Source organism: Candoia aspera, chromosome 3, assembly GCF_035149785.1.
Source record: "Candoia aspera isolate rCanAsp1 chromosome 3, rCanAsp1.hap2, whole genome shotgun sequence".
Lineage (NCBI taxonomy): Eukaryota > Metazoa > Chordata > Lepidosauria > Squamata > Boidae > Candoia > Candoia aspera.
The window spans coordinates 12,251,701-12,274,356 of NC_086155.1; the positions used below are offsets into that span (position 1 = coordinate 12,251,701).

The 22,656-nt window shown below is 40.9% G+C and overlaps 2 protein-coding genes across 3 annotated transcripts in view; both read right to left on the bottom strand.

Moving 5' to 3' along the window:
* Positions 1-1,272, bottom strand: part of EDN3 (endothelin 3) — a 38,284-nt gene extending 37,012 nt beyond the window's left edge. For both annotated transcript variants that reach the window (XM_063296995.1, XM_063296996.1), the window contains exon 1: positions 761-1,272. In XM_063296995.1, the coding sequence (XP_063153065.1) occupies positions 761-812 (52 nt within the window). In that variant the 5' untranslated portion in view covers positions 813-1,272. The remainder of the gene's footprint in view (positions 1-760) is intronic.
* Positions 1-22,656, bottom strand: part of TUBB1 (tubulin beta 1 class VI) — a 481,315-nt gene that overhangs the window by 247,644 nt on the left and 211,015 nt on the right. The gene's annotated exons all lie outside the window — the stretch shown is intronic.

Below are 22,656 nucleotides of genomic sequence, written 5' to 3' on the forward strand. Positions count from 1 at the left end.
GGATTTTCAGGTTCCAATTTCACAGTCTGCCTGTCCCCCATCACAGCCCCTAGCAAAAGAAACTGGATTCTCTTTTGTTCAGAACTGAACACACACAGTGCTGCCACCATCATACAATATCAGCAACATAACACCTTGGAAAGAAGGGATCTCTCTTTCCCTAGGTAGAAACAAGTATCTTTTTTTCCCCTCGATGTGCAGAACGAAAGAAAAAGATTTCTGCATATTTCGTTTCGACAAGCATTAACAGCTGGGGATGAAAAGATAACCTTAACAACGGCGGCCGCTAAAATTTTTTCAAAAGCTTAATCGACGGCTTTAAAAGTGTGATTTCGGAAGTTAGGAGCTGTCTGTCCGGTGCAGCATTCTGCCTTTTTTAATATACAGTATGCTTTGGAAACAATAATTGTTATAATTATATAATTGTTGTTGAAAAGAAGCGTGTTGCAGTCTTGTTTTATTCGGGGCTCCTCGATTTCTCCGAGGCCGAAACGACTTTACTTACAAAGCAATTCACGTCTGGAATTGCCCTGCACGATTGCACTCCGAGGCCCGTTTTCCAGGCAGTAACCCGCGCAACAACCAACTTCCGAGCCAACTCACCTAAGCCCGCGCTGAAAAACCAACCTTCCTTCAGCGGCTAACGGAAAGCCGCTGCCATGAAAAGGGTCAGAAATCAGCAGGCGAAACAGGCATCTCTTCTTTCCCATATACAACCTTTCTTTTATTTTTATTATTTATTTATTTAATTGCACTTTACCTGCGCTCGAGAGAAACGTAAGTCCAACAAGTATCAAGAATCTCCGCTCCATGAAATCCAGATTTCAAGCTTCTCAACTTGCAGCAAATTCCCGGGAGCAAGAAAAACGCGGGAAAGAAAACAAATCACAAATCCAAATCCGGTTCAGATTTGCGACGCGTCAAATTTCTCCTTGCTGTCTCGCCGCTGCCACGCGCGCCCAGGTCTTCTCGGCGCCTGGAGTCCCGAAACCCCGCAGGTTCCTCCCTTCCACCTACCCCTTTTCGTACTCTAGTCCCAAAGAAGCCAACGGGACGAAGCCCCCCCCCTCTCCATCGCTCGCCTCTTCTCTTCTCGCTCCTTTCCCTCTTCCTCCGCAATCCGACCCTAAACTGGACTCTTGTTTTTCCAGGCAAATAAAACAGAGCCTTAGTCGCCGTCGAGCCACAAGCCGTTCCCAAGCGAGATCGCCTGGCTGCTATCGCTCCGTCCGCCCGGGCTGCAGCATCGCGCTTCCCCCGGCACTCGGCCCAGACGAGACGCCGAAGCTGGACCAGCCGGCACGCGCTGCCCCAGCGCCGAGACCCACCAACTCCGGCCGAAAGCGAGATTCTGCGCGGCGAGCGCGACGCCAAGCTTCAAGAGGGCGCTTCGCCCTCCGGTGGGCGGGGCAGGGAACCCCGGGGAGAAGACGGGGCTCGGCTGCCCGTGGGTCCTGGTGCCGGTTGGTTGCGCCTGAGCCCGGTTCTGCATGCGGAGGTCCGTCGGGCCGCCCGAGGCTGAGAGGTTGCCTTGGCCAGGACTCGGGGGAGTCCACGCGAGAGACCAGGGTGGGTTTCTGTAAAAGGACTTGTCGAAAGACTTCAATGAAAAACAACTGAGCTGTCCTACACGACTGTAGATGTATAGGCTGCGTTTACAACCCCGAGCTGGGCCATCGCTTGATTTGGCTAAGCTAAGCCAAGCCATGATTTTGTGAACTCAACTACGATTGGCTGAGTTCACAAAACTAGCAAAATTTTAAACTGCATAGAAAGCTGTGGTCCCAGGCCACCTACATCTCCCAAGGTCCCTAACCCATGTAAAAGGTTAACAATGATTGCCCAATCCTTCCTTAAACTGTAGTTCACACACCACAACTAAGTTCATATGGTGTGCTAAACTGAAATACCACATGTTGTAGTGCATTGCATGAACTCAGCTATTGTGGCTCAATCAAGCCATAGTTAAAACAAGCCAGACAAGCTTTGTTTCAATGTAGCATCTCTGCTATAGGCAGGCTTTAGTTAAGGATATGCAAAAAAACTCTTCACTGAAGTACACTGTTTCTCCATGGCTCTGTTCAGACACATGCTAAACCAGGGTTTGTTTAAACTTAGTCTGCTAAGTCAGCGGAATTATCTTGATTCACACAAAATGCTAAGCCAAAACAACCAACCATATGATGGCATGTTGTTGTTTATTCATTCAGTCGCTTCCGACTCTTCGTGACTTCATGGACCAGCCCATGCCAGAGCTTCCTGTTGGTCGTCAACACCCCCAACTCCCCCAGGGATGAGTCTGTCACCTCTAGAATATCATCCATCCATCTTGCCCTTGGTCGGCCCCTCTTCCTTTTGCCCTCCGCTCTCCCTAGCATCAGCACCTTCTCCAGGGTGTCCTGTCTTCTCATTATGTGGCCAAAGTATTTCAGTTTGGCCTTTAATATCATTCCCTCAAGTGAGCAGTCTGGCTTGATTTCCTGGAGGATGGACTGGTTTGATCTTCTTGCAGTCCAAGGCACTCTCAGAATTCTCCTCCAACACCACAGTTCAAAAGCATCGATCTTCCTTCTCTCAGCCTTCCTCATGGTCCAGCTCTCGCAGCCATATGTTACTACTGGGAATACCATTGCTTTAACTATGCAGACCTTTGTTGTCAGTGTGATGTCTCTGCTCTTAACTATTTTATCGAGATTGGTCATTGCTCTTCTCCCAAGGATTAAGCATCTTCTGATTTCCTGACTGCAGTCAGCATCTGCAGTAATCTTCGCAGCTAGAAATACAAAGTCTTTCACTGCTTCTACATTTGCTCCCTCTATTTGCCAGTTATCAATCAAGCTGGTTGCCATCATCTTGGTTTTTTTGAGGTTTAGCTGCAAGCCAGCTTTTGCACTTTCTTCTTTCACCTTCATCATAAGGCTCCTCAGTTCCTCTTCGCTTTCAGCCATCAAAGTGGTATCATCTGCATATCTGAGATTGTTAATGTTTCTTCCAGCGATTTTAACTCCAGCCTTGGATTCCTCAAGCCCAGCATGTCGCATGATGTGTTCTGCGTACAAGTTGAATAGGTAGGGTGAGAGTATACAGCCCTGCCACACTCCTTTCCCAATCTTAAACCAGTCTGTTGTTCCGTGGTCTGTTCTTACTGTTGCTACTTGGTCGTTATACAGATTCTTCAGGAGGCAGACAAGATGACTTGGTATCCCCATACCACTAAGAACTTCCCACAATTTGTTATGGTCCACACAGTCAAAGGCTTTAGAATAGTCAATAAAACAGAAATAGATGTTTTTCTGAAACTCCCTGGCTTTTTCCATTATCCAGCAGATATTGGCAATTTGGTCCCCAGTTCCACTGCCTTTTCTAAACCCAGCTTGTGCATCTGGCAATTCTCGCTCCATGAATTGCTGAAGTCTACCTTGCAGGATCTTGAGCATTACCTTACTGGCATGTGAAATGAGTGCCAGTGTTCGATAGTTTGAACATTCTTTAGTGTTTCGCTTTTTTGGTATGGGGATATAAGTTGATTTTTTCCAATCTGATGGCCATTCTTGTGTTTTCCAAATTTGCTGGCATATAGCATGCATTACCTTGACAGCATCATCTTGTAAGATTTTGAACAGTTCAGCTGGGATGCCGTCATCTCCTGCTGCCTTGTTATAAGCAATGCTTCTTAAGGCCCATTCAACCTCACTCTTCAGGATGTCTGGCTCTAGCTCCTTGACCACACCATCAAAGCTATCCCCGATATTGTTATCCTTCTTATACTGGTCTTCTGTATATTCTTGCCACCTTTTCTTGATGTCTTCTTCTTCTGTTAGGTCCTTGCCATCTTTGTTTTTGATCATGCTCATTTTTGCCTGGAATGTACCTCCGATGTTTCTAATTTTCTGGAAGAGGTCTCTTGTCCTTCCTATTCTATTGTCTTCTTCCACTTCCGCGCATTGCTTGTTTAAAAATAATTCCTTATCTCTTCTGGCTAACCTCTGGAATTTTGCATTTAATTGGGCATATCTCCCCCTATCGCTGTTGCCTTTTGCTTTCCTTCTTTCTTGGGCTACTTCTAGTGTCTCAGCAGACAGCCACTTTGCCTTCTTGGTTTTCTCTTTCTTTGGGATGTATTTTGTTGCTGCCTCCTGAACAATGTTGCAAACTTCTATCCATAGTTCTTCCGGGACCATATCTACTAAGTCCAGTCCCTTAAATCGATTCTTCACCTCCACTGCATATTCCTTAGGGATATTAGTGAGCTCATATCTAGCTGATCTGTGGGTCTTCCCTAATCTCTTTAGTCTGATCCTAAATTGTGCAATAAGAAGTTCGTGATCTGAACTACAGTCAGCTCCAGGTCTTGTTTTTACCGACTGTATAGATGTCCGCCACCTTTGGCTGCAAAGGATGTAGTCAATCTGATTTTGGTGTTGTCCATCTGGTGAAGTCCATGTATAAAGTCATCTCTTAGGTTGTTGGAAGAGAGTCTTTGTTATGCAGAGTGAATTGTCTTGGCAAAATTCTATCAACCTATGTCCTGCTTCGTTTTGTTCTCCCAGGCCATGCTTACCTGTAATTCCAGGTGTCATTTGACTGCCCACCTTAGCATTCCAGTCTCCTGTGATTAAAATAACATCTCTTTTCGGCGTATTGTCCAGTAGGGGCTGCAGATCCTCATAGAACTGCTCTACTTCAGCTTCTTCAGCATCTGTGGTTGGGGCGTATATTTGGATCACTGTGATGTTAGATGGCTTGCCCTGAATTCGAATTGAGATCATTCTATCGTTTTTGGGATTGTATCCAAGCACCGCTTTAGCCACTTTACTATTAATTATGAAGGCTACTCCATTTCTTCTCTGGTCCTCTTGTCCACAGTAGTAGATCTGGTGGTCATTTGATGTGAAGTGGCCCATTCCAGTCCATTTCAGTTCATTGACGCCCAGAATGTCTATCTTTAATCTTGACATCTCACCAATAACCACATCCAATTTGCCCTGGCTCATAGATCTTACATTCCAGGTTCCAATGGTGTGTTGATCCTTAGAACATCGGATTCGCCGTTCACCACCAGCACCGTCGGCCGCTAACCGTCCTTTCGGCTTTGAGCTAGCTGCGTCATCACGTCTGGGGCTAGTTGAACTCATCCTCTGTTCCTCCCCAGTAGCATTTTGACCATCTTCCAACCTGGGGGTCTCATCTTCCGATGGTATACCGACATATCTCTGGTTGTACTGATCCATTTAGTTTTCACGGCAAGAATACTGGGGTGGGTTGCCATTACCTTCCCCAGGGATCGCATTTAGTCTGACCTCTCTGTCATGACCTTCCCGTCTTGGGTGGCCCTTCACGGTTTATCTCATGGCATCATTGAGGTGCTCAAGCTCCAGCACCACGACAAGGTAACGATCCGCTGAAGATATGATGGCACAGTTGTCTGAATTTAGTCTTCCTCTTGTCAGTAAGGCTGAAAAAGCAGCATTTGGACCCCAGTGACATTTACTGAGGTTCCAATATGATTTGCTTTCAAAACAGGTTAGCCAGGTTCTTGCTCAGAAGGGTTCTGTTAATTTATGAATGTCATGGCCTTCTTACGTAGCAAAAATCTACACAGTATGTAAATATAGAGGAAATAAATCTAAGCTAGTGCCAGATCACATCTAGCAGGAATAATGCAATACATTCACAAAAGCTACTGAAAAGTCACTTCTAGAGATCTGCAGTTCCTAAGTTTGGCTAAATGCCCTTACCATAACCAGCTATACCTCATTTACAGGTAGAGCCACTGCCATAATAAAACACACAGCTCTCTGTCACTGGTAAATCATTTACACTGCATAGGTGCTAAAGGAACAAAGCCCAACTTGTAAATCTTTGCTAAGGAGTAATTTGGTTCAAAAGTACCACAAAATTGAAGGTCAGGAACATGTAAGCCCAGCACATAAAAGCATCATTTGGGAAATACAGTTTATTATTATTACTGTTACTATTAATAATAATTAAATTTATATTCTGCCCAACTCCCATTAGCTCTGGGCGAGTCAGTTCCCTCCACCAGGACTGTATAACCATCAGTCCCTTTTCCTTTATTCATGACAGGTAAAAATAAGATCAGAGGAGACAGTATTCTGCTCTAACTTAACAACTGTAGCCACAGTTACAAGGGCTATGATTGTTCATATTAACCAAATTCTGAGAAGCAGTGAAATATTTCTACAGCCATAAGGAGGAGCTGTGCTGAACTTTTTTCCTCCCATCCTTATAGAGTTGTAGAGAAATGTAAAAGGGAACAAAACAAATGGCAAGAGGGTAAGATCTCATTAGAAATCCTCATTGGAGGGGAGGGGAGACAGTGGTTATCTCATTAAGTGCAAGAGAAAGCTGAAGGGTCTCTCCCCTGCCCTTTCCTGCACTGAAAATGCTCAACAGTAGTATTTTCTGACAACTTTAAAATCAACAGTGCTTCCTGCAATGATCAGGTTGATCATGCAATGCTGCGTGGTGGCAGAACCAGAAATTCTTCTTTCCAAGAAAGAAGATGCAATACTGTACTTGCAATACACATTTATCCAATAGTTAACTGAACCCTGGTTTACTCAGTCAATACACCAAACTGTAATACAACTGCACAGGCTGGGTTGCACAAAACAGCTAAAATGTGATTGGGCAGTTTGTTGTTTAGTGCATTATGTAAGCATACCCTGTGTAAAGATCCAATCTCCTCTGTAGTCCACACAATTTATTAATTCAATACATTTCAGTTTACCAGATCCAGCCTGCCTCTGATCATAACACTGATTTAGCGGGAAAGGCTGATCTCATTTCTGGTGTCTCAAAGCTTGGAAATCCAGTTCTGCCCCTTCACCTGCATCAACCTCTACCCCAGCATGGGTTCTGTTTCTCAAGTGAAAGCAAGACTGTAACAAAAGAACTGACTTTGCAACTGAAATGACCACTAACATAGAATACCAGCAAATCAAATGTTGGATGTATTTTCCACTTTCCTGTTGTGCATGTATTCAAAAGAGCTGTCTGTCTTTTGTCATTGTTTTAAACATGGCATGAACATTTACAGACTTTTCTATCCAACTGTTATTTACAAAAGAAATGAAACAAGTGGAATCTTGTATACAATTCTGGATTCCACAGAGGCAAGGAAGGATTTTCTTAAAGAACAAAAAATATATGTGGCACAGTATGTTCCCTTTGCACTTCATCAGACCCTTAGGAGTGAACGAGTGTTTTGGTCTTTGCACCAAGGGCAAAGTCAGCTTTAAAAGTAATCAAACATTTTCTTTAAGAGCAATCAAAGTTCAGAAATAAAACACCCCAGTCCTGGGCTTGGATCCAATTATGTTCTTTGGGATATAATGCAAAACGATTTGACTGGGCTTTCGTTGCTGAAAAACAACACTGTCCAAATAAGTAAATAAAACCTCTTTAATTTCTCAAAGTCTGCAATGATTTCTATCAAATGTTCTTTTCAGCATGATTATTTTGATGGGAGGGAAAGATATGACCTGCAACCCAAGAAGAGCAAAATGCCTGTGTTACATTTGCTTCCTGAAGCAAGAATGGCTTTAATCTCATGTGTGACCAGGCCCTGAAAATTAGCAAATTCAGTGGATTAAGCCAGTGGTTCTCAATGTGGGCCATATGCCGCCCCCCAGGGGGTCATGTCATATTTCTAGGAGGCCGCAGTGAGTTTCTAAGGGGGTCACTCCGGCATATAATCAATTTGTCATAATCCTCACATCTCAATCTCATCCTCACACGCTAATTTCAGCAGCATAAGTATTGAAAATTTGTACAGTTTACAATATATATCTTAAGAGTGACAATGGAGATGGGTCTCAGAGGCAAATCAGGCTCAGAGTAAGCTTATCCTTCTGACGTGGTGGGTGGGTGGGTGGGGAATCAGATAGCACTCTTCAAGTACTTGAAAGGGCGTGACACAGATAGCCAAGATATCCCTCCCTATTGCCCCAATTTAAAAGGACACAAAATTGTCTAAAATTGCAGAAAAATACATTTGAATTGAATCATTTGAATCATTAAAGAAAACTAACTACAAGAGCAATTTTTCTCAGGAATTAAGAGGCATTGCCTAAAAATCTTCTCCATGGGGAAGGGGATCATTATTCTGATGAAAGCGGTGAGACCTTGAAGTCACTATTGTTTATTTAAGAATTCAATTCACTGCCCTCTTAAAATCAAAGATACATTAGCCCTATTGGGGTATTCCAAAAAGTAGCAAAATTGCAAGCAATAGTGAGAAGCCCACTGCCTTCAGGATATTACTACGATAACACAATTGAAGGATGGGCATCCATATATACCAGTGTTCCTCAACCTCAGCAACCTTCAGATGGGTGGACTTCAGCATGCTGGATGGGGAATTCTGGGAGTTGAAATCCACCCATCTGAAAGTTGCTGATGTTAAGAAACACCAATATACACAATGCAGAACTTTGCTCTGTTAAAGCCTTACAGCTTTACAGCTACTGAACAAAATACAGTTACCTGGGAATTCTGATGCACACAAACAGTTCTTCCATTAATTTCAGTGCAAAAAATCAATGAATAGATGTCAGTCTTCTTTGGCATCATCCTTTCCAAATGTTTTGGACTATACCCCCTCATAATGCCTAAGGATTACTAAGGCTGATATCCAAAGCCTTTGGAGAGTAACAGTTTGGAAAGACTGGCATTTCATTATTAAATCACCATCCTCATCTTCATGCATCCTCATGAATGCACAGGTCTGGTACTTTCTCTGAATTTTTTTTTAAAAAAAACTCTCACACATGTAAGAATTCAGTGGATTGCTGCACCTGGATTCAATTAGTTTTGTGTCCTAGCAGTTTTTCAGGATGATGAAACATGCATTTCCAAAGCAAATATATTTCATAAAACCAGCCAGTTTTCTATCTAGTGCTAATTAGGAGGTTGATGTTTCCTCATATGCAAGTGGAAGATTTGTTTAATTTGATTGTTAACAGTTGTTGGCAGTAACTGAAGTGGTACAATAATAATCCTCGAGGAATGATCAGCCTCAAACCCCATGTGTTCAGGGATTAGATGTTTCTTTATTTACACCAGAGAAGATAACAACAGAATGGGGCCCTTTTTCTGTTATGACAACAGCCCACTCTGCTGGGTTGTCCCTAACCTGTTCTTTCAGATCTCCCAACGATACACTTGAGTCCATCTGCCTTGCTGTTCCTCTTCTTCTTTTTCCTCCAGTAGACATAAAGACTACATAAAGAGCACTGCTACTTGTATTTTTTCTTCCTCTTGTTTTACCCAGGATACTTGCCACATTGCTATCAAGTTTTATTGTAAACCGCCCAGAGTCCCTTTTGGGAGATGGGCGGGATAAATTTGATTAATTAATAAATAAATGATAAATAAGTTCATTTGCTTTGATTTCTATGGAAATGTGGGAATTTTTTATATATAGTGCGAGTCCTCCTTTCTATTGCTTTTTTTATTTTAATTTTTAATACAATTTTTAATTGTATCCTTCAGTAGTGTTCCAGTCATGACAATCATCCTACCAAATCCAAACTATACTAATGAAGATATATTTGCCTTCCTATAATAATTCTTTTCTCATTTATTTCATAGGTATTTCCCCTACATTGAACATTAATATGTAAATAATCAAGGCCAAAGGCCATGAATTTTATGAATCTATGTTTTTCCTGATGTTTTCATTGACTAACCCCAATGTACTTACTCTCATACTTAACCCTGCAAGGTACATGTTTTTGTTTTAAATTCTTATTTCTAAATTTCATTCTCCAACTTCCATGGAATTCAGTTTAAACCCCTCTTCATTAAGTTTGACATGGTTCAATCAGCCAAAGATGTTCTTCCCAGCGTTTGTAAGATAAAACCATCTCATCCTAGCAGTCTATCATACAGGTAATGTAGGCTGTGGTCCCATCAAACAAAGCCATCACTTCTACATCTGTTAACACAATTTTGTTAAGCTAAAGCACATTTCTCTCCCTTTCCAAGCTTCTTCCATGAATTAGAAAAAAATGGATGAGAACATTCCCCAAGCCTCCAAAGTCTTCAGCTTCCATTTTAAAACTTCTAAGTCCAAAGTTATGTGATTGTAGCAGCTCATGTGGATATCTATCAGTAGGTTTAACAAGTTTTAGCAAGTGCACCATCACATCCCGGACCTATTCCCCTGGGAGACAGTACATTTCACAAGCCATGAGGTCTAGCTGGCAAAGACTATTTTTATTCCTCGTAATAGAAAATCACCAAGTATTACAATTCTCCTTGCCGTTTCCCTGCTAGTAGAAGCAGTGGAATCCCTTCTGCTCTTCGGGGCTTAGCTTCTCACCTGCTGTTAGTAATCTCTTGTTCCATCACTGGAAACTCAGAGCCTGTTTATTCTATGAAGGCCTGAAAGCTATTTCTGAGTTCTGATGGCAGAATATCTTCCACATATTTTGTTTCAGATTGTCAGTCTTACTCACTGGGACTGAACATTTGTTTGGCTGTTGTGAGTGTTGCTTTCAATGATAGACCCTGTTATACTGCTTTATTTGTTTTAAAAAATCTCTGACCTGTCTTATGAGCTTAGTGTAGCCACGAGATAATTTCATACAAAATTCAAAATTCCAGGGAACATCAGAACATTAGAATACATTGGTTCATCCATTCTGGAGGTGGTATGATAGTTCTTCCAGATTTAAATCTTCTGGAAGAGTTCTCTATGTAAGAACATCAAAATGCTATAAATCTTGCTACAGTTGTAATTAACTAGAAATGCCTGGAAATTATTTACATTGTAGATAATTTTAAAGCTAAACAAAAAGTAAATGCTTTGAGTACATTATTTATCCAAAAACTAATGGTTTTCTGTTTATGAACTCATTTTTAATCTGGACTCATGGAATGTATTTCTGTTCATGTGTATTTAATTTTTAAAAATTACCAAATATTAGATTCATATATATTAAGAGGGGCAAAAATGCCTAGCTAGCAATAACATTAAAAGAATTATTATTACTATTTGTAAATTTTTTGGAGCTGGTCTATTCCTTGGTGTTATGTATTACATTTAGATTAGTTCCATATAGCTGTATGATTTAATTTTTATTGTTGTTAAAAAAAGTAATCAGTTTCTAATGGTTGAAATGCGGCAAACTTCCGTCATAATATAAAGTTATAATTCAACAAACTTGCAGGGAATATCTGAGGAAATCTGACAAAAAAAAGTTAGGACACTATTGCTATATGTTATTGGATTTTTATTTGTATAAGTTTAGTAAGATAATAGTGTGGTATTCCAGGCAAACAGCTTCTAATACTGTCAAGAAAACAACTATTTGTGGTAAGGGGAGAAAAAGACAGAAGTACATCTCTGGCAGGGGGTTAATTTAATGTATTTTGCTTATTTAGTCTCCTGCGAATTAATCCAAAAGTATTTTGGATTTTTTTCCCCATTTTATTCAGCAATGGGATGGCTTTGCAGATATTGAGATAATAATAACAGTGCTGATGGGAAAAACAATGCCATTGAATACATTGCAAAGTTTTCCATAGCTGCAAATTAATTTTCTATTATGTCCAATTATAAGGAATGAGTGTAACTATATTATACTTCAAAGTCTAATTTTATTGACTTTTAGCATAATTAAATGATGTTCCTATTTTTAATATTTTTGATATGCATTTTTCCAAAAGCTTTTGGCTAAAACCACATGCACTTCTTCATGCTAACCCACATTTCCTTGCTTAATAAATATATTTGTGATTTTTTTTTTTAAAAAGACAAAAGTAGCATTTATGACTATTATATTCCTATATGAAAATGCAGAAGGTTACAAGTGGAAGACAGTGTCCATTAGACTTCCCATAAAATTCTGTAAAAGTGGAAGGGCAAATGTACCCAGTGAAGTTAATTTTCAAAAATATGCACAGTACCTTCAAGTGTACATTAACTGCAAGAGTTAGTTCTCATACAATCAGTGAAAACAATAATAAATCTGACCATTATACAAACAAAGGACAGATGGAGACAGACCAGCCCACTCAAATGTTGGGACCATGTAGGGTTGGGAAGAAAACAAAACAGGGCATGGGCATTATTTTTGTATATAGGGTCCAGGTTACCTAAGGGATCATCTCCTCCACATCACATCAACCCTTCCCACCCGGTCGTGCAGAGAGGGCATGCTACAGACCCCGTCTGCAAGAGAATTCCATCTGGCGGGGTCCAGGAAGCGGGCCTTCTCTGCAATAGCACCTGCCCTTTGGAATATCCTTCCACCGGAAGTGAGATTGGCTCCCTCCCTCCTGGACTTTAGGAAACAGCTAAAGACCTGATTCTGTAATTATGCCTGGGGCGGGAGAGAGAGTAGCCATTCCTGGGGATGGTTAGTTTCTTAGAAGGACCCAGCTCTGCCTGCAAATCATAAAGAACTTCTAGCCATCGAGGTTTTAATTATGTTTATTGTATTATGTATTATAGTGTTTTATAGTTTTATATTTTTATTTATGTTTTATTGTAAACCACCCAGAGTCCCTTTTGGGAGATGGGTGGTGAATTATTTGATTAATAAATAAATAAATAAATAGCTTGTTCTTGAATCAGCAATTGCTGAAATTCTTTATTATGGCTTCCTACTTTCTTTAATAAACATTATTTATCTGTAGTTCCTGGATTTCTTCTGAGCCTGCCCAAGTGGTCCATCCTTGCCTGTGGGGTGCAGCCTGACGTAACTCAGAGTTGTTTAAAAGATAATGCCAAGATTTAGTTTTCAAAAGGATTGACAACATGCCTCTAAAAGGAGACTTATCATACTACTCACTACACCTTACTGCTCTGCTAGGTCCCCTATTCTTAAGCTCAAGTACTGATGAATGGTGAAGTAGATAATATTTTTGGTTCTTGGTTCACCAGGCATTTTTTCAATTTAACTCAAGTTCCCTTGTATATTATTTTTCCATCAGCGGATCAACACAAAAAGAAGGATCCAATTAAAGCAAGGACAAGGGCAAGACTCATGAAAACATTTTGGAATGTAGAACAGCTGAGAAGGGAGACACCAGGATTACCAAAAAGGATCTGGAACGTGCCGAGGTCACCTGACTCGGGGGACTCTGGAATCTCCTGAGTCAGATGATCTCAGCACATTCTATACCCAATATGTAGGATATTATGGAATGGCACAGCAGTGTGGCCATGTGTCCAGAAATTCCTACAGCAGTTTTTGTCACATCGGGCCCCTCTGCCATCTTCATTTTCAAAATGAAGATTCAGAAGTTGCTGTTGGAATACATCCATCTCTACAAGTTAACATTCAGATTGCTCTATTTCTTATTCACTGCACATAGTACAGGTAACAGCATCTCTAGATGATTTTTAAAAAATCCATCATTTTCCCAACAGTAGCCTTTGACTAGTTTAGATGGTGTAGTCACAAAGGATTTGGGGGAGCCACAACAAGGGAAATGAGCCACATCTCTGATGTAAAATTATTAATCTTAGATAGTATTCATTTTGTTTGTTTCATGGTTATACTTCTTTTCCATGATTTTCCTTCCTGTAAAAAGCAGGGTGACCAATAGATGGAAGCAAAGAGTAAATTTGGGAAATTGTCTCTATTTGGTGCCACCTGGTGGTTGTCTGGAGTTTTGTAGTCCACATCTGGTAATCCTACATGCGCTTATCCCTCTTTTACCAGAGAGGCCAATTTTGACCCAAAAGCCTAGGACCTTAGAGGAGTACAAAAGTGGTCTTGGAGAAAATATGCAGCAACTGTTAGGAAAACATGAGCTTAGCTCAGGAAAACAAGAATGTGTAAAAAAGAAACTCAAGACTGTCCTGCCTTAATTCTCTTTGGTATAAGAGGGAGGGAAGAGGAAACACTGTCGGTTTTCAAGATTCTGTTATTATAACCTGTATCAATAAACTAGACTTCTAATATTGCTTGTGTGTCTGTTTCTTGACCTGGTGTACCCCAAAGGTCTGACAAGGACCCAGAAGCTGTGATTTATGCATTCTGTAAAGGGAAAGTTTCTGGTTATTTTATTGTTCAGACTTCACCAAGGATGTCACTGCTGAATTTTACAGATTTTCTCTTGCTTCACCATTGGATTGAGGCAATATATAAGTTTAATGAATTAATTAATTAATTAATTAATACCTTAGTTCTAGCACTTGTTTAACCAAATATACTCAGAAAATTATTTTTAATAATACAACTGTCTGAGACATGCTTTTCTTTAATACTAAAAGCTTTAGAAATCTTGTCATCTGAAGGAGAAACTTGTAGATGCAGAAAAGGAGAAAACATTAAAAATATATTCCTCTAGATAATTGTACATAAAAAATGTTGGTAGTAAGTTGTTTAAACCAAATGGGGCAACTGCTGTTTTTCCATAGCAAAACCAGCCTTCACCCACCTGGTGTCTTCTACCACTCCCCCCAGGCTGGATGCTGCAGGCCTAAATTAAGAAAGGCTGCTGTCACTAAACATGAGCAGGAATTCCAAACACGATGTAACTAGTACTGTGCTACAACAAGAGGCCTGACCACATCAAGAAGAGGCACACATTTGGTGCATCAGTTTAAAGCACTCCTGGCTCCAGATAAACTCTAGGTACAAAGCTGTAACCAGACTGTACCTCCATAGTGCAGGTCTGATTCTTCCAGGAGACTATTACGCCATTCAAAACTGGTTGAATTCCTATGCTCAAGTCTGCCTGCTTCTTGACCGAATGCCTTTATCTTGTCTGCATCATTTCACTGTTTGAGTCCTCATCCAGCCAGTTATTGCCATCAGAGAATGATTCACCACAACTCAATAACTTCTCTGATAATAGACGAAAACAAGAAATACAGCTACAGGTCATCACGTATTAGTAACAACGCACCCCATATTGCCGAGGATTTGTTCCAGTGGTTTTATTGAAATGATAAATTATGTGGGAAGTAAGACTGAGCCCTTACAAAAGACTAAGACAGCCATGCAATGAAGAAAATTCACCTAATATACCCATCGTTCCATTTTGACCACTCTCCTGTTATTGGAGACGGAATAAATCACATCAGTAGACCAGAGTGGGAGCAGTAAAAAGAAATGGCTTGGGCGAGGCTGAAACCACAAAAAATCATAGCTTGGAGACTGTCTAGCCCTGAAGTAGCAGGCAGAGTTGAGGTACTAAGCCAAATCAAGCACATAAGACTCAGGTAAGAAAATTGCTGATACCATTCCACAGCCCATCATCTGGTTTCTTCCAAAACCCATACTAATTCTCTGCATTTGTAAATTGGTTGCAACAGCTACTGGATGTTAAATTACAGATTGTCCTAATTAGCATTCTGTTTCCAAAAGGCATTACTTAAGAAAACAGCATCAATATGAGCTAGTCTGAACACTGAAATTAAGGAGAGGCATGCCACTCTGGTATCATTATGGTAACACATTGACCAATTCAGCCATCCAAGGCCTTGCAGTTTATTTGAGGTGAGTGATATTTTTAATGAGCCAAGAAGCAAACACATTAGAGAAATCCATTAAACCAGCATCACACTGAATAAATAATCTTGGTAATTTTGCTCCAGGAAACATACATGGGACCATCCAAAAGCAATACAAGTAATCTGTCAAAAGCATGCAAAGCATAACAATCCCCAAAGCCATTTAAACTCACTGAGGTGGGTCTACCCAGAAGGATCAAGAGAATCTCAGGACGTGGTCTAGACTGTCTCCTACTACAATCTCTTGGAAGTATATCAGGCTCTACTTTAGTGTAAGCTGAATGTTGCAGGGTGGAGGAACCCTTCCTAACAGATGAAGAACAGTTTAACAATGGAACCAATGATCTTCACTGGAGGTGCTCTAGGACAGACCAGGGATACCTTTGGATTCCTGCCAAAGGGGTTAGATTCAATGTGTCGTCCCCCCCCCCCCCGCCACCACAAATCTAAGTCCAACTGGGTTCAGTGGGACTGACTCCACTGTATCCCAGAACTAAGCAACTGATTACTTCTTTTGGAGTCGTTGAGAATTGGGCAGCATACCATTTAAATATATTATGGTTGGTTGCATAGTCAGACAGATATTTAGACCAGATTTGGCATTTTTGTCTACCTATCGAGTCCTTCCCAAGGACCTGGGATAGGCAGGTGTTGTTTGACGGTGTTAAAGGAATCCTCACAGGATGTAAGCTGTTCCAAGTAAAGCTGCCTTTTGCAATTGACTGATGGTGTTTTTGTCAATGCCAATGGTGTTCAAGTGGTGCTCCAGATGTTTTGGAATTGCACCCAAGGCACCTATTACTATTCAGTACTATCTTTGCTTTCTTTTGCCACAGTCGTCCTACTTCTATTTGCAGGTCTTCGTAGTTTGTGATTTTATCCAGTTCTTTCTCCTCTCTTCTGCTGTCTCCAGGTATTGCAATGTCCACTATCCAGACTTTTTTGTCTTTCTTATCAACAACTGTTAAGTCTAGGGAGCTGTGCAGCAGATGCTGTGCTTGAATTCTAAAGTCCCAGAGCACTTTAGCTTCTTCATTTTCTACTACTTTGTCTATTTTGTGGTCCCTCCAGTTCTTGCTTGCAGGCAAGTGGCATTTCTTGCAGATATTCCAATGCACCATTGTTGCTACTTCGTCATGCCATTGTTTGTAATCAGTACGTGTGAACTTCTTGCAGCAGCTAACTAGGTGGTCTGCTGTTTCTTCAGCTTCTTTGCAGAGACGGCATTTGCTGTCTGCTGCTGCTATTATTATTGTTATTGTTATTATTACTACCAGAGATGATGCTACCACATCAGCAAAGCAGCTGCCAATTTTATATTTGCTCAACAGTTCTTCAGACTTCATGGCTTTAGGCGTGACATTTCAGGAGGTAATGCTTATTACTTCATTATTTCAACATCCACTCAGAAGGACCATGGATTTCCACTTTAAAGCCCTATTGAAATGGCATCACTTGTCAAAGTTTCAGCCTTTGAAAATTATTGACATACAGATTTTATAAAAAGTGCTACCAGAATTGAAGTGAATGCACTATCCACTCCTCCACATTACTGTCTGCCCTGTTTTTACCCTGAATATGGCCATAAAAATGGCCAGGGTGACACGGCGCCTAAAGAGATCCCATTTAAGGGCTGCTCCAAGACTTTGTCTTGATTAAAGATTTCAGAAAGAACCGATAAACACCTGGTAAATATTCACCCAACACAGAATGAGTTAGTTGACTATGGGAATTTGTATATCATGCTTCTCATGTGAACACAAACAATGATGGTAGAACATGTAGCAATTAACTCAGAATTGCAGTTCTCAGATTGATCAAAGTCATTGTTTTAGAAGAGGAAGAAAAAAGACACAATAGAGTTGTATCTGCATGCATAACCTTTGAGTCCCCCTTTCCTGGGGGAGATGGGCGGTAATAGAAGTTTGAAGAATAAATAAATAAATAAAACACCAGCTTTTTCAGATACATAGCTCAAATCTTCCTTTTTTCCTAATCCTTATTATTATGCTAGTTTGCTGCCTTTTTGTTGCAGTCCACATTGTTTCAGTTAATACTCCTCTTCACTGGCATGTCACATCCTGAACCATGGCCATTTTTCATAAGCATAACTCTATGCTCTTTTCAATGCTACAACAGTTTATTTATTTTCTATCCTGCTTTATTATTTTTATAAACAACTCAAGGCGGCGAGCATAGCTAATACTCCTTCCTCCTCCTCTTTTCCCCACAACAACCACCCTGTGAGGTGAGTTGAGCTGAGAGAGAGGGACTGGCCCAAACCGGCTTTCATGCCTAAGGCAAAACTAGAACTCACAGTCTCCTGGTTTGTAGCCCATTTCCTTGACCACTAGACCAGACTGGCTCAGTTGATCTTCACAACCAGGAAAATTAATTTCCTTTTTTGGTTCTGTTACCAAAGGGGTTTTGTTTTTGTTTTGAGGAAAGTACAAGGGGGGAAAATGGATTTTGCTTTGCTATAATTACAAACAGAGAACAGAGATGAGTAGTTAGCACAAGCTAAGCTGAACTTCCTTAACCTCAGGGTGAATAGCCAAACTTCCAACACTGCATGCAGTCCTCAATGGTCCCCAGTTTTTTCAGATTTTCAGATTACAAAACCAAAAATAGTGCAATGTCATCCTACTGTATCAAGTCAGGAAACACATATAAAGCGTAGCCTAAACCTCCAAAGAGGCTTAAAAAGCAAAAGGAAAAAAAGGGGGGGGGTCGGGGGGCTGTCAAAAAAGTCAAAAGGGCAGCCACAACCATGTGATCAAACCTCCCCCTTTTACTTGTGTCATGACATGAGTAAAAAGGGGTAAGGGTTTGATCTCATGATTGTGGGTGCCATTTCGACTTTTTTAACCTCCCTGTGGATCTCCTTGGAAAAAGCCCCACCTTTTGCATTTTCTTGTTTATTCGTTTAGTCGCTTCCGACTCTTCGTGACTTCATGGACCAGCCCATGCCAGAGCTTCCTGTCGGTCATCAACACCCCCAGCTCCCCCAGGGACGAGTCCGTCACCTCTAGAATATCATCCATCCACCTTGCCCTCGGTTGGTCCCTCTTCCTTTTGCCCTCCACTCTCCCTAGCATCAGCATCTTCTCCAGGGTGTCCTGTCTTCTCATTATGTGGCCAAAGTATTTCAGTTTGGCCTTTAATATCATTCCCTCAAGTGAGCAGTCTGGCTTTATTTCCTGGAGGATGGACTGGTTTGATCTTCTTGCAGTCCAAGGCACTCTCAGAATATTCCTCCAACACCACAGTTCAAAAGCATCAATCTTCCTTCGCTCAGCCTTCCTTATGGTCCAGCTCTCGCAGCCATATGTTACTACGGGGAACACCATTGCTTTAACTATGCGGACCTTTGTTGTCAGTGTGATGTCTCTGCTCTTAACTATTTTATCGAGATTGGTCATTGCTCTTCTCCCAAGGATTAAGTGTCTTCTGATTTCCTGACTGCAGTCAGCATCTGCAGTAATCTTTGCACCTAGGAATACAAAGTCTTTCACTGCTTCTACATTTGCTCCCTCTATTTGCCAGTTATCAATCAAGCTGGTTGCCATCATCTTGGTTTTTTTGAGGTTTAGCTGCAAGCCAGCTTTTGCACTTCTTTCACCTTCATCATAAGGCTCCTCAGTTCCTCTTCGCTTTCAGCCATCAAAGTGGTATCATCTGCATATCTGAGATTGTTAATGTTTCTTCCAGAGATTTTAACTCCAGCCTTGGATTCCTCAAGCCCAGCATGTTGCATGATGTGTTCTGTGTACAAGTTGAATAGGTAGGGTGAGAGTATACAGCCCTGCCGTACTCCTTTCCCAATCTTAAACCAGTCTGTTGTTCCGTGGTCTGTTCTTACTGTTGCTACTTGGTCGTTATACAGATTCTTCAGGAGGCAGACAAGATGACTTGGTATCCCCATACCACTAAGAACTTCCCACAATTTGTTATGGTCCACACAGTCAAAGGCTTTAGAATAGTCAATAAAACAGAAATAGATGTTTTTCTGAAACTCCCTGGCTTTTTCCATTATCCAGCAGATATTGGCAATTTGGTCCCTAGTTCCTCTGCCTTTTCTAAACCCAGCTTGTAGATCTGGCAATTCTCGCTCCATGAGTTGCTGAAGTCTACCTTGCAGGATCTTGAGCATTACTTTACTGGCATGTGAAATGAGTGCCACTGTTCGATAGTTTGAACATTCTTTAGTGTTTCCCTTTTTTGGTATGGGGATATAAGTTGATTTTTTCCAATCTGATGGCCATTCTTGTGTTTTCCAAATTTGCTGGCATATAGCATGCATTACCTTGACAGCAGCATCTTGCAAGATTTTGAACAGTTCAGCTGGGATGCCATCGTCTCCTGCTGCCTTGTTATTAGCAATGCTTCTTAAGACCCATTCAACCTCACTCTTCAGGATGTCTGGCTCTAGCTCACTGACCACACCGTCAAAGCTATCCCCGATATTGTTATCCTTCCTATACGGGTCTTCCGTATATTCTTGCCATCTTTTCTTGATCTCTTTTTCTGTTAGGTCCTTGCCATCTTTGTTTTTGATCATACCCATTTTGGCCTGGAATTTACCTCCGATGTTTCTAATTTTCTGGAAGAGGTCTCTTGTCCTTCCTACTCTATTGTCTTCTTCCACTTCCGCGCATTGCTTCTTTAAAAATAATTCCTTATCTCTTCTGGCTAACCTCTGGAATTTTGCATTTAATTGGGCATATCTCCCCCTATCACTGTAGCCTTTTGCTTTCCTTCTTTCTTGGGCTACTTCTAGTGTCTCAGCAGACAGCCATTTTGCCTTCTTGGTTTTCTCTTTCTTTGGGATGTATTTTGTTGCCGCCTCTTGAACAATGTTGCGGACTTCTGTCCATAGTTCTTCTTGTTGCAGATGCTGGGAAAGCCTTTAGCCCAGGAGAGGTCAAAAAAGTCACACACCAAGCATTTCTATAAAAATAATTTATTTACAGAAAGCAAAAACAAAAGCAAAACATTTAAAGGACTTAGCTCCCTTTGGAGCAAGCCTTGCTGAGCTACATTTCCAGCAGAGAGAAAAAGAAGAAGTGAAGAAGACAAGTCCCGGCAGGATTCTCCCCTCCCCCAGGCTATTTGCATGAAGCACGTGAGAGGAGACAATCTAATACAACCCCTTCACCTGGCCAAAATGATTTGATACAATAGCAGTCTTAATCTGTTAGTAGGAAAAACCTCAACACTCCCCTTTTTACACTACAGATTAAGATGCAAACCAATCTTCTCTGACTTTATATGTCTTTCCATTCACATTACCATTATCTCCCCTTTGGTTTAACAGAAAGCTACCATTCTTCTTCCTGTGTTTTTCCAAACCTAGGTAATTGGTCACAACTCCAAGGCTTTTTTTTTTTTTTTTTAATATGAAATGGCTTTTCATGCAGGCTTCAAAATCAAGCCTTTGTTTTTCTGTTGATGTGAATAGCAGCAAATCATCAACATAAATGCACAGATACATACAGCCTTGTTTGTCCTTCTTCATATATACACAGGGATCTGCTTTTCCTTTTTCAAAACCAAAATTCTGCAGTTTTTCATCTACTTTTTGGTTCCAGGATCTAGCAGCTTGTTTTAACCCATAGATTGACTTCTGCAGTTCACAGACTAGATTCTCCCCTTTTTCATAGCCAGGGGGTTGCTGCATGTATAATCTGTGGTCTAAATCACCATAGAGAAATGCAGTTTGAATGTCATAGTGGTTAACTGACATTCCCTTGAGTGCAGCAACTTTTAACAGTAATCTAATTGATTCACCTTTAGTAACTGGTGCAAAAGTCTTGTCAAAGTCTAAATCTTTCCTTTGAGTGAACCCTTTTGCAACCAACCTTGCTTTATATTTTTGGATTTTGCCATCAGCATCCCTTTTCAGTTTGAAAAACCCACCTACAACCCAGACAGCGTTCATTGGGAGGTAGATTTACCAGTTTCCATGTTTTATTTTCTTTCAAGGATGCTAATTCCTGTTGCATGGCAGAATGCCAATTTTGTGCAATCTCAGGTGGTAAAGCATTCACTTGTTCTAAAGACTCAGGTTCTGTGAATATGTGAAAAGCCTTTACTGTTTCAGCCTGAAAACGTGATGGAGGAACGCCTTTATTACTCCTCTGAGATCTGCGAGGTAATACAGGGCTTAAATTTTGACTCCTATCACTTTCCTGAGAAGCATCTATCTCATCAGACAGATCTTCAATTTGCTTTTCTGGTTTAATGTCCTCATCAGGCAAAAGATCACCATCAGCAAGTCCTTGCTGTTCTCTTGTGGTGGTCAGTTCAACTGGAGAGCTAGAATTTAATCTCCCCCAGTTTTGTTCAGCAAAAGAAGCGCTTTTGCTAATTATTAATTTCTCTCCCATTATGAACCTGTAGCTCCTCTGGCTTTGTTCATAGCCAACAAAGATGGCTTTCTTTGTTGTGGGGCCTCCTTTCCTTCTCTGCTGTTTTGGAATGTGAACCCATGCAGTGCTACCAAACACTCTAAGATGGTTTACCTTTGGTTTCACACCATAAAACAAATGGAATGGAGTGTCCTGAATCATAGAGTTATACAACCTGTTCTGAACATAACAAGCAGTCGATAAAGCTTCTCCCCAGTACTTAAAACATAATCGTGAATCTTTTAACATGCATTCCATCGCATTTTGCAAGGTTCTGCCCTTTCTTTCAGCAACACCATTTTGCTGAGGGGTGTACGGGTTAGAAAGAATTTGTTCTATCCCCTTTTCCACTAGGAACCTTCTGAATTTGTGAGAAAGGTATTCTCCTCCTCTATCACATTGGAGTGCAGATACAGGCCTAGGGAATTTTCCATTTGCCCATGTCACAAAACTTTTAAATTTCTCAAATGCCTCATCTTTATGTTTTAAGATGTAGATAAATGTGTATCTTGAGAAATCATCAATGATGGTCATTGCATACCTTGCTTGTCCAAGACTTGGAGCAAAAGGACCAATAATATCAGAGTGTACAATTTCCAAAGGTCTAGTTGTAACTCTGTCACTGTGCTTACTCACAGGAGCTTTTAGTGTTTTGCATTCTTTGCAAACTACACAGTCTAAGTACTTATTACAGGGTTTTATCTTTAGGTCAGCACACAGCTGTGGCATTTGTGCTATATACTT